This window comes from Pongo pygmaeus, chromosome 2 (assembly GCF_028885625.2).
Source record: "Pongo pygmaeus isolate AG05252 chromosome 2, NHGRI_mPonPyg2-v2.0_pri, whole genome shotgun sequence".
Classification (NCBI taxonomy): domain Eukaryota; kingdom Metazoa; phylum Chordata; class Mammalia; order Primates; family Hominidae; genus Pongo; species Pongo pygmaeus.
The window spans coordinates 52,450,896-52,463,746 of record NC_085930.1 but is presented as its reverse complement, the minus strand read 5'-3'; the positions used below and the strand labels follow the sequence as shown (position 1 = coordinate 52,463,746).

Below are 12,851 nucleotides of genomic sequence, written 5' to 3'. Positions count from 1 at the left end.
CAAGTACTTTAAATATTTTCTTTTTTTTTGGTCTTGTTGTGTTTTTTGAGATGGAGTCTCGCTCTGCCACCCAGGCTTGAGTGCAGTGGTGTGATCTCAGCTCACTGCAACATCCACCTCCCGGGTTCAAGTGATTGTCCTGACTCAGCCTCCCAAGTAGCTGGGATTACAGGTGCCCACCACCTCACCAAGCTAATTTTTGTATTTTTAGTAGAGTCAGAGTCTCATCATGTTGGCCAGGCTGGTCTCAGACTCCTGACCTCAAGTTATCCTCCTGCCTCAGCCTTCCAAAGTGCTGGGATTACAGGTGTGAGCCACCGCGCCGGGGCTTTAGTTTCTAATGCTGAACTGTAACTGCTATTGAAGTCACTTTCCAGTAGTTGCTATAAATTTCTAACATGTAGATAATATATGGCTTCTTAAGTTTTCAGTAGAAATTATTCTACTATAAAATTCCAGTTGAATAAATAACTTCAAATCAGCTTTATGTCATCCAAAGTCACATGAAGTTTTATTATATTAGTGAACCATTATCTTGAATTAAGAGAATAAATTATTTTTTCTCAAATTAAATAATTACATATTTGAACCATCTGATCAAATGTGCTTAGTTTATGATAAGGCCTAATGAACTCTTCTGATGAAGGTTTCTGGCTTCGTATCTTTCCAGGTGGGTCAGGGAACAGAATGTAAAAGAGGAAAGCTACTTTGAACTCTTTCAGTAACTTAATACATGGTTTCTTAACTAACTTCTTAATTTCTCCAATCTATTTTTTCCCTATTTCTGTTGGCTTTAGGGGAGAGTAAAATATGAGTAACAAAGAGCAATGATCCCTTTCCCACCTCCTCCCCAACCTCAAACAGGACCCAAACTCAGAAAGGTCCCACATCTGCTCCATGCTGGCCTGAACCCTGCTGTGTCCTGGCTCCCGCCCTCCGGCTCACCTGCTCTGGCTTTAGTACTCTTATGGCAGCCAGGGCTGCTCTATGTGTTCTATCTAGGCCCTTCCTCCTCCACCACTGCCCAGGCACCAGGACATGCACTGTCTGCCATACCTACAGTCTCCTAGATTTTCTCTCCCAGCCCCAACAGAGCTGTACAGAGAGGGGCTTCACAAACCTAGCAAATCCTGTTCTACTATGAACTTCATTGAATGTTTCAAAAGTATTAACTTTTTATTCTCTTTGAAAAGGTGCTTATGTAGAATCCAAAGGAAAGACTCCAACAGCTAGCCATGAAAAGGGTGTGGCTGGAGAAGGCAAGCTGGTCCCAAGACAATTCCATCCCTGATAACACAAGGTGGCATTATACTCACTGCTCAGAAACTCAAACATACTGGAATTCCAGAATTGACCTCACTCAGGAATACGGATTCATTCTTTAAAAAGTTCTAAGAGAGATAGAGAGTAGCTACAATGTCAAATGTCATGGTTTAACTCTTGGATGGAATCTTTATCCCTTGTGTCACCGTTATTTAGGGAGGAGTCGGGGAGGTCATGGTGTTCATCACTGCAGGCCTCTGAACTCCCTAGAATTAGTTTAACAACTTTTAGACTGAGGCAGTTATGACCTCCAAAGCAGGTAATTCAGTGAGCCTGATTTTAAAGAATTACTAGAAGGATCTTTAGGAATCTACACAGCTCATAGCTCCCCTTTTGCTCATACAAAACATTTCCTAGAATATAAGTCTACAGCTATTTCTGGACAAACTGGTACCCCAGGAAGTTGCTCTGCCTAGGGAGAGCAGGGAATCTGTACTCCATCTCTATAAAGAGCCAAAGGCATCCACACAGTCTTAAAAAAAAGTCAAGGGTGAAGTAGAGTCATAACTAGCATTTATTTTGAGGATTACAGACATTGAATAACACATGTCCTATTCATATGATGATATATATTATTAGGAATAACTATATTCTTTAAATGCACCCTTGAAAATCTAGTCCTGAATAAATTTGTATTCAGAAATATGAGACCTTAAAAAAGGTTTCTATTCCTGATAATTTCATGAATACCTTGGACTTTTTTCTCTTATAGAAATATTAAATTATATTAACAGAGGAAAGAGTGTAGCAAAAATTAGATTTTTAAAGGAATACTCTACCAGTCTGCTGTCTTGTCCTGAAACTAGAGACGAGAAATACGCATTTGTCTCAGATTCAGCCCTTGTCCCTTACCTCCCTCTTACCTTGGTTCACTCCGTTGTGGGGCAGAAACCATGTTTTATTTATCTTTGTATACCACATTGTCTGTGTAGATTAGATGGTTATTAAGTTATAAAATTCTAGCATTCAAAAAATATTACATGACTGATTTGTTTATTTAAGGAAATGTTGAAGAACTGTCATCAAATAAGTGTTTCAGAGAAGCAGAAGAAGATATTTAAAGCACTTTTCAACTTTTTTAAACTACAACTGCTACAATTTGAATATGTGTCTGTGCCTTCTCCAAAATTCATGTTTAAACTTAGTCCCCATTGTGGTGGTCTTAAGAGGGGAGGCCTTTAGGGGAAGTGATTAAGTCATGAGGACTCCACCCTCATCAATGGATTAGTGCCTTATAAAAGGATTGGAGAGAACTAGCATAGGTCCTTTTTGCCCTTTCACCTTCCACCACGTGAGGACACAGCATTTGCTTCTTCTGCCATGTGAAGACACAGCAAGAAGGCCCTCACCGACACTGACTGCCCACTGGACTGCCTTGCTTCTTGGACTACCCAGCCGTCAGAACTTCAAGAAATAAATTTATTTTATTTATATCACCCAATGTGTTAATTTGTTATAGCAGCACAAATGGACAACTAACAGTAAGAAATACATTTTATATCATAATCCATCATATACATATAAACATATATTTTTCTGAAACAAAAGTGATAAACAAAAACAAACTTACCCTCCATATACCTGATGCTTTGGCTATTTTCTATTCTGTTTCATGTTTTAAAATGCTGCTCATGACACACTAGAAGATTTCATACCCTTCTAATGCTTTGTGATCCACAATTTGAAAAATAGTGATTTACAGAACTATCTTCTAAGAAAAAATATGGAAGCAAACAATAAATAAACTGAGAAAGAGTTTTCAAATAATGGTTACTTACTTGGATACGGCATAAACAACATTGAATGGCATCTGCTGAAAAAATGGAAGAAAAGGCCTGGGAGGAAAAAGAAAACATAAATGTGTGGGACTTTTGCAATGAATGCACTCTAAACTCTCTTACAGCTCTAATATTTGTCCCTTAAAAATCAGTGAGCTTAAATATCCCATATATCAGTGTTACTCAAACTTCTGGATATACAAAATCACTGCAGGGTGGGGAAGTTCTAAAATGCAGATTCCCAGGTCTGGCCCATGAGACTCAGTACGTATAGGGTAGAGCCAATGAATGTGCATTCTTAATAAACACTCCAGTATTTTCTCTTCAGATGATAAACAAGTCACACTTGAAGAAGCCACACTTTAAGCCCTGCACTTGGGCTTCAGCTGGCCATTAGTTCCCAACAACTTCTCAAGTTCCTGAGACATTGTGAAATTCACAGTGATTTAATCTGAAGCCTCCCCCTAAAAGTTAAGAATTGTACAGTTAACTGTACAGAACTGTATAGTTAACAGTTAAGAATTTAACATTTTTCTGGAAAAGTCAGCATCACAAAATTTCCATAAGGAGGTTGCTCATAAATAATAATGTGGATTAGAAATTTACTTTCTCAAGGAAGCTTATGCAGATGTGGTATCAAGACTATTTTTTCTAACTCCAGTAAGATATATAAGGAAATCCCCATCTGATTTTAATTTGATTTGAGTATATGGTTATTACATAAGCATAAACCACAAATGAAATAAAACGAACCTTTTGGCCATGTTGGTTTGGGCAAGGTTCACACAAAGAGAACAAATGTTATCCCTTTGAACACAAGTTTCCCCTTCACTATGACTTCATGGTATCTCCACTGTGTCTCGTTCATTTGATGACTTCATTTCAAATGTTTTCAAATACATATTCTTAGTTGCAATCAGTATCTCTAAAGTCAGGCAGGCTTAGTTTGAACCCCAGATCTACCCCTTGCTAGCTTATATGACCTTGAGCAATCTATTTATCATCTCTCGGTCTCAGCTTCATTATTGGTAAAACGGGGATCATATATATCTTAGCCTACATTTCTGTTGTAAAGATTAGATCATATGTATGTAAAGCACTTAAAATAGAGTCTGGCACATTGTATAAACTGAAAAATGATAACTGTTATTATTATCATAAAGAGGTTCTCTAATAATATTAGGGCTCAAATATTCATTAGTAATTACATTCTACCTTTCAAAGTATTTATAGCGATTCTTTCCAGTAACTTCAGGATCTTCATAAACTTCTCTAGGCATCTGAAAAGAAGTGTCAGTTCTAAAATGAAGCAAGAAAACATTATTCAAGTCTAAAATATTTCCACATATAATTTCTATTTAATATTTCTATGTGTATAGAGTAGGAGCTACACAGAGTATCTCATACCGAGAGTAAAGTCTTCCATAACCTGCATTTGACTGCCATACAACTTAGAGTATATATGATTCTTCCTCTGCCCTGAGCCAGGAGACCAGGACCTAGTCAGAGGGAGCAAGAGCTGAGAAAAGAGTGGATTTATGAAATCCCAGATACAAAAATGCCCAATTTTAATTAAAAGGACACAAGAATAACAAAATATTAAAAGACAATTTTTTTTTTTTTTTTTTGAGATGGAGTCTCACTCTGTCACCCAGGCTGGAGTGCAGTGGCGTAGTCTCGGCTCACTGCAAGCTCCACCTCTTGGGTTCATGCCATTCTCCTGCCTCAGCCTCCTGAGTAGCTGGGACTACAGGCGCCTGCCACCACACCCGGCTAATTTTTTGTATTTTTAGTAGAGACGGGGTTTCACCGTGTTAGCTAGGATGGTCTCGATCTCCTGACCTCATGATCCACCCGCCTCGGCCTCCCAAAGTGCTGGGATTACAGGCGTGAGCCACCGTGCCTGGCCAAAAGACAATTTTTCTATGTCCAGGCTAAAAGGCTTTATAATTTTTAATTTACTAAATGTGAACTTGTAAGTAATTAAAAGAATAAAGAATTCGACTTATCCTTGAAGGTGCTTTGGCCGCAAGTTTCCAAAAAATATTTTAGATATTAGCAGAAAAGAGCACTTTCAGTTGCTAAGTTGGATCCAAGCAACAACAAACTCAGTCATCCCTACCTTTGGTGGCAAGTTGTCATTATATATATATATATATATATATATATATATGTGAGACAAAATTTTATATATATATATATATATACACATATATATCTCATATATATATCTCTCTCTCATATATATAATATATAATCAGGTTTGTTTGGTCAAAAGAGGTTTAGAAAGAAAATTTGGCCTAGGTATAACACCACAACTGAACATTTTAAAACCACACATGGTAAATGAATTTAAAAAAATGTTTTTAATGCATTTATTTTAGGCCCTGGAGCCACCCAACACTTACGTGGCGAGCTGCCGGAGGGCTTCTCTGTGTTTCTCCTCATGGCCCTTCCATTCCCGACTGATAAATGGTGGGACAGGATCTGACTTGCTCCAATATAGAGAATATCTTGGATAATGGATCAGGTTACTGAACATGGTTTTAAACCTGGGAACTTTTCTCTAATGTTAGGGAAGGGAGGCAAAGGACAAAATTATACCAACAGCTTTTCTAAAGCATTTTAATTACATTGTAAACTCTTTTTAAAAACATACAAAACAATGTATACAGCATAAGAAGAGGGGTTATTGCTATATGCATAGAATATCTTTAAATAGATGCCCAAGAAACTGATGACAACAGCTGTTTATGTGGAGGGGGTGGGGGGTAGAGCTAGAATTTACTTCATACTGTACATGCTTTTGTACTACTTGAATTATTTTAACATGGGCATATATTATTGTATTTATCCCATTGAAATAAATTAGCTTATGGGTTCTCTATTCATTATTAGTGACTTAATCCTCACAATGAGCCACAAGTATTAAGATGCTTTGCCCCCCAGTAATCTTGGCAAGGTAATTTCTGTGGAAATTACCTAATCACTAAATTACCTAATCACTAAAATCCAGTGAAGATTTGGTGATTAGTCAATCTGATCAATGCAGTTAGGCAAACTAGATGGTTCAGGTTCATTAGGTAGCCTTGGCTGATGAATTAGACATACCAGTCTGCTGCGAATCAGGGTGGCTTGGATATTTGCCTGTGTGTGGTCTTTCTCACTTGACACAATAAACAATGGATCTGCAAAATAAACAATCAAGTAGCATAACAAATAGAACATATCTACCCCTAGGCTGAGAATAATGTCAAAGCCATGTAATCTCTTAATTGGAAAACAAATTTAAAAGTTTAAATATTGCCTGACTCTGCAGCAGCTCATGCTCTGTTGTGCATGTGGCCCTGTTACTCTACCACTTCTACCAGCAAGTGGTAGATGTTTTTCTTTTCTGAGTATTCCAAGTCAGCTTACAGAAGTGGAATTCATAAAGAAAGTCTAGCATGTTTTCAAGTACTACACCCTAAACACACTTTCTTCTCTCCTATGAACAAAACTCCTTTTGAGCCTGGGTAGCCCAAAAACTTCTTCAAGGGAAAGACCTTGTATATATGCACTATGCCAATTTGCAAGTGAAAGAAGTAATACATTTATACTATCTCCCATATTTGGTGCACTAGAAAGATGCAAACCACATGATATCTCAGAATTGGTGAACACAGTTAAAAAAAAAAATCAGCTATCTTCAGAATTCACCCCTTAAGTTTGTAAGTTTGCTGATGATGGGACTGTTATTTTTACAAAGTTCAACAAAATATTGCCCTGCTATTATAAGTATCTGTTTATCAGGTATATCTTTAAAGTGATGAAGAGTATTCATGATTGACTATACTGTACCACCCTTTAAAATCAACTGATTTGCCATTAAATTAACAAGCAACCTTCAGATACACTTGATTTCCCAAGTAGACTTGTCTCTGGGGAGGCAAATACCCTGACCAGCTAGTCTAGATAACATGGTAACACATATTTCTCCATAGAAATTAATAAATTGGGAATTGTGATTTAGAAACAAGTCCCTTTTGAATTTGGATAATATGTGTCAATTCCTAAAACCTAATAATTCATTAGTAACCCAACAAATACGATTTACTAAATGCAGACATTGGATAATCCCACCAAGGCTGAAAAGCTGCAAGAGGCTCAGGCTCTTTTTGCTCCTTCATTCAACACATGTTTATTGACTGGCTACTCTATCTAGGTGCTTAGAATACATGAACAAAACGACAAAAATCTTTGACTTCATGAGAGAGAGACAATAAACAACAAACATAATAAACTAGCAAATTACACATTAGAATTTGAGGGTTGTTATTTTTAAAAAAGAAGAAATCGGGTAAGGAAGATTGGGTTGCAATTTTAACTAGGGTGGTCAGGGCAGACCCTTGAGAAGGTGGCATGTAAGAAGACTTGAAGGTGAGGGAGTTAGCTAGTTAGATATCTGAAGAACATTCTAGGATGGGAGCATGCCTGATACATCTGAAGAACAGCAAAGTCCCTAGGATGGGAACATGCCTGATACATCTGAAGAATAGCAAAGAAACCAGGACGAATGAGGCATAATGAAGTGGGGGAAAGAGAGTAGATAAGAGGCCAGAGAAGTAACTAGGGAACTAATCACATAGGGCTTCGTAGGGAAGGGTAAAAGAGCCTGGAAAGGTGTTCAACTTTGCACCACCACAGTTCTGTCAAGGTGGAAACCTGGCCCAAGGCCAGTCAATTCATTGGCCAGCCAACAACCAATCTTAAATTTCTAACTTAAATTTTCAGCTACAATACACAAAGACGCTATACAATTGGTGGTGAGCTTTAGGGCTAATTAGTCAAGAAGCATGCCACCCTAGTCCCTATCATAGTAAGAGAAATCCATACACAAGAGGCTTTCTGTCAGATGGAAGGAAGTAAGCATAGTGATGTGTTGCTTAATGATGGGGATACATTCTTAGAAACGGGTCATGAGGTGAGTTTATCGTTGTGTAAATATCAGAGGGTACTTAACATAAACCTAGCTGGTATAGCCTACTCCACACCTAGGCTATATAGTATAGCCTATTGCTCCTAGGCTACAAACCCATACAGCATGTTATTGTACTGAATACTGTAGACAGTTGTAACACAATGGTATTTGTATATCTAAACATAGAAAAAGTGATGCATTGGGCTACAATGTTATGACAGCTACAATGTCACTAAGTAATTGGAGTTTTTCAACTTCATTATAATCTTATGGGACCATCCTTATATGGTCCCATATAAGGGACCCTTATATGGTCCCTTATGGGACCATCCTTATAATCTTATGGGACATCCTTATACTGGGTCAACAGTAGTCCACTGTTGACCGAAATATCATTACTTGGGGCTTGACTATACATAGAAACAAGGCTAGAGTTGCCAGATAAAATACAGGATGCCCAGTTAAATTTAAATTCAGATATGCAATGAATAATTTTTTAGCATAAACATGTTCCAAAATATTGCACAGGACAAAAATTTATACTAAAATATTATTCATTATCTGAAATTCAAGCTTAACGGTGCCTCTTGTATTTTTATTTGCTAAATGGGGCAACCCTAACAAGGTGAAAGGTCATAAGGTCAAAGAAAGAAAGCAGGAGAGCACAGCATCTTAGTTCTGATTTTCCCCGTCCAGGTTCTCACCTGCCCTGGCTATAGTTCTCTTCCTGTCCATGAATTGCGGTGAGATTGTCTGTTTTATAACAATCCAAACTTTTATTTGATCTACTGTGAGTGAATTTCTGTTCTTAGCAAGGGACATGGAAACATTTAGCAATTCCTCTGCAAAAGAGACACTTCGGCATCAAAGAAACAACCAGCTTAATAAATACTTTGGGTAGATGTTTGTTCTCCTCAAATTACTCGTGAAAAAAAAAACACAGTGATGTGTTTACAGGAGCTAACTTGATTTATTTCACAAAACCAAGAGTAAATACAGAAAACCACTGGCCAGAGTATGTCAGCAATCATTACACAGCCTCTATCTAGGAATGTGTACCCTAGAGATTCCCACACAAAGGAGACTGGGATTCCCAGAGGCAACACCACATTGCTGAAAGCAGTGCAAGGTTCAGGTGAAAAACCTGGGATTGTAGAGGGCAAAATTGGTAAAAATCATGCTTAGCTGGTTACAATTCTTGCCACGGCAAATTCAATAAACATTTATTTATTGAAGTGCCTAGTATATGTAACAGCACTAGAATAGGCGCTCAGAAGACTACAAAAATGTGTAGAACAGGAACTTAAGGAACTCAAGGAGCATGGAGAGAGAGAAAACATAAAATGAACAACCAAGCCGTTAAAATAAAATTGACCCAAGAGGAGCCAGCGCACCCAGTCTATAAGCAATGCTTTGACGCAGAAGTTAAAAAAAAACAAACAACAACAACAAAAAAAAAACCTAAAAACAAGCAGGAGATAAACTGGCACTTCTTTTCGCCCAACTTGGATTTGCCCAGAGAGTTGGAGAGAAAAGATCATTTTTGTAGGGCATTTTATGCAGGAACGTTGAATGAATCTCCGAGTCTACAAATTGTTGCATACTTTTCTGGGTACCAAAACGCCCGGAACAGGTTTCAGGAAGATCGCCCCCTGAAGCGGTGTGCACCTGCGCCTTTCGATGCACCCGAACCCCCGACCCCAACCTGAGTGCGGCCACCTGGAGGGCTCGGAGCTGCCCCCACCCGACCAGGGACAACTGCGGGCAAGAGGTCAGTCCAGAGGGTCGTGTTTCGTTCGCCATGCCCCTGGCCAGGTTCCACGATCTGGGAGTCCACCTGGCCCAGGAGTCGACGGACGCGGAGGAAGGTCTGCGGCAGTCCTTACCGTACAGAAAATCATACGCTCGATTGGAGGAGATGTGGCTCCCAGCCCGCGACCTCTCCCGGTACCGAGTTTGAAACACCTGCGGCTGGGCCTGGGGTTCCTCGATGGTTACTGCGTGGCTCATGGTGCCGCCTCTTTCCTCGGGCCAGCAGGGGACCAGCGGGTCAGGCCTGACTGCTGCGTGCACGTCGCTATGGTAACGGCCGCCGGCGCGCAGGGATAGGGGGCGGGGCAAGGAGGAGTGAGGAGGCCGCTAGGCGGGGCCGGGCCGAAGAGGAGTGGAGAGAAGTGAAAGCAGGAGTGGCCAGGCGAGGGTCGGGAGGAGAGTGGAGGGGAAGATGAGAAGAGAGGGGAGGGGCAGGGTGGGGGAGGAAAAGGCTCGCTTCCCTCTATACTCTAGAGCCAGTGGGGAGGCTGGGAGAAAGCTACTCTTAAGTCATTGATTTGCCAGTTACACCTCGTAGCCTCTCGGAAATCCCTGGGAGATCGCAGAACATTCTAGAATAATTGGGTGCCTCCTCGCCGCTCCCCCCAGCCCTTTTCCAGGGAGTTTGTCCCGAGAGCTGTGGAATTCAGTCAGGTTCCTAAATGTTGCTCCTTAGCACGCTGTGAACTTTGCCCCAAACTCATTAGCATCAGTGTTTAGGGTGGGTTAGGTCATCAGTAACTGTTGATCTGAGACTGCTGACCCTTTCTGAGTCCTGGGCATTAGATAACAGAATATGATGTGGGGTAGGCACTGGCTCTGCTTTTGAAAACTATTTATAATGGAAAATTTTAAACATAAGCAAAAGTGATTCTACTTTTAATAACAAACCCTCAAGTAACCCATCCCTCAGAATCAACATTTAGCAACATTTTGCCCATCAAGTTTCAGTTTCCTTCCCTTCTTTTTTAAAGAAATCCTAGACATAATATTATTTTACCCTTAAATTAGTCTGCATCTCAAACTGATACAGATTTTAAAAATTTAACTACCGTTATCATATCTAACAAAATTAACAATAATTCCTTAGTACTATAAATAATTCCAATTTTCCTGTTTGAGTCCAAATTATCTTTTATAGTTGGTTTGTTCCAGTCAAGATCCAAAAAAAAGTCCTCATGTTGCATTTTGGTATGTCTCTTAAGTCTTTTATCCTAGAGCAGTGAATTTCTAATACTTTCAATAATTCTCTATTATTACCAGAGGTTCTTCTATAAAAGGAATCTTTTCATACCAACTTATTGGTTATCCTGAGATAACCAGGATAACCTCATGGAGGAAAGACTGGGTAAATGCTGGATTTGTTCTTTTTAATTATGAAATTTCAGAGACATGAGTTGGTGCCCTACCAAACTCCAGAGTTAACCACGAAGTTTTTGTTTGTTTGATATCATTATGAATGCATGCATTTTTTACAGATCGGATGTTTTAATCCTTTATGATCATTATTATTTATTATACTCAGATTATTAAAGCTAATGGCATGCCTTAGAGTTGGCTTCTTTGTCCTTTAATGTTGAGACGAGAAGTCTTCTTCCGATCAAAGGTTTTTCTCGATCGAAGGATTCATGGTCTCACAGGCTTCAAGGAATGAAGCCGTGGACCACAGCAGCAAGTGTTACAGCTTCACTAGAGAAATGCGTGGACCCAAAGACTGTGCGGTGGCAAGATTTATTAAAGCCAAAGCAAAAGTAAAGGGAAAGCGAAAGTAAAGCTTCCACGTGGTGGAAGGGGACCCCGAAGGGTTGCCGTTTCTGGGTTGGGTATCTTATGTTTATATCCTCTTATGACTCCTCCCCTTTTCCTTTTTCTGTCCCATAGGATTAGCTTATTTTCTATCCACTTGTGGGTTTGTAGCCGGACGAGCCGCAGACAAGAACTGCTCAGACACCGAGTTATGGAAGGAAAGGGCTTTATTCAGCTGGGAGCATTGGCAGACTCAAGTCTCCGAAAACCAAGCTCCCAGAGTGAGCAATTCCTGTCCCTTTTAAGGGCTTACAACTCTAAGAGGGTCTGCGTGAGTGGGTCGTGATCGATTGAGCAAGCAGTGGGTATGTGACTGGGAGCTGCATGCACCGGTAATCAGAACAGAACAGAATAGGACAGGGATTTTCACAATGCTTTTCCATACAATGTCTGGAATCTATAGATAACATAATCAGTTAGGTCAGGGGTCGATCTTTAACTACCAGGCCCAGGGCATAGTGTTGGGCTGTCTGCCTGTGGATTTCATTTCTGCCTTTTTGTTTTTAATTCTTCTTTCTTTGGAGGCAGAAATTGGGCATAACACAATATGAGGGGTGGTCTCCTCTTTAGGTTGGTGGGCTTGATTGGTTAAAAACATCAGGCTGCAGCTAGAGCTTAAACTCCCTATATGATTGGCTGAAGTTTCAATCCCTTAATTTGCAGCTGGGACTCACTTTGGCTTAGGGGAAAGTGCCCTTTGATTGGTTGAAGTTTCAATCCCTTAGCTTGCAGCTATGACTCATTTTGGCTTAGGGGAAAGTCCCCTTAGGGAAGTCCCTATTGAACCAGGAAGTCCAGCCAACTTAGCCACTTAGTCCCTCGATGTGATCCACAGACACTTCCTGAATATGCTTCCTGGCCTACTACTCTTTCCGAATATACTCCTGGTTTTAACTTATTGTCTCTACTCCTCAACTTCTTGGGGTTTTTGAAAACCAGCCATGTCCTAGGTCTGTCTGTGTAATTTCTTGTAAAATCCAGTTTTAGCAAAGAACTGTGCTATGTCAGTTTGGTAAGAATCCGCCATCCTAGATATCTGACTGGGGTCCTCATCCGTCGCTTTCGCTTTTCACCCCCAGGTGAAGTCTGATTACCCTGGCTGTCTTCAGCAAGAATCCTTTGAGATGAGTTTAACCAGAATTCTCTTTACCTCTGATATTTCCTCTTAGTAA

The 12,851-nt window shown here is 39.9% G+C and overlaps 1 protein-coding gene across 5 annotated transcripts in view; it reads right to left on the bottom strand.

Annotated features, from left to right (window-relative positions):
• CFAP91 (cilia and flagella associated protein 91) overlaps window positions 1-10,434 on the bottom strand; it is a 71,287-nt gene extending 60,853 nt beyond the window's left edge. For 4 of the 5 annotated variants that reach the window (XM_054482765.2, XM_054482763.2, XM_054482764.2 and 1 more), the window contains exons 1-5: window positions 9,948-10,142; window positions 6,213-6,289; window positions 5,510-5,667; window positions 4,317-4,400; window positions 3,102-3,158 (exon numbers count right to left, since the gene is read on the bottom strand). In XM_054482765.2, coding sequence (XP_054338740.1) covers window positions 3,102-3,158; window positions 4,317-4,400; window positions 5,510-5,667; window positions 6,213-6,289; window positions 9,948-10,071 — 500 coding nt within the window. In that variant the 5' untranslated portion in view covers window positions 10,072-10,142. Of the gene's footprint in view, window positions 1-3,101; window positions 3,159-4,316; window positions 4,401-5,509; window positions 5,668-6,212; window positions 6,290-9,947 lie in introns of all 5 variants that reach the window. The other variant, XM_054482761.2, reaches the window with a different exon arrangement.
• Between the last annotated feature and the right edge of the window lie 2,417 nt (window positions 10,435-12,851).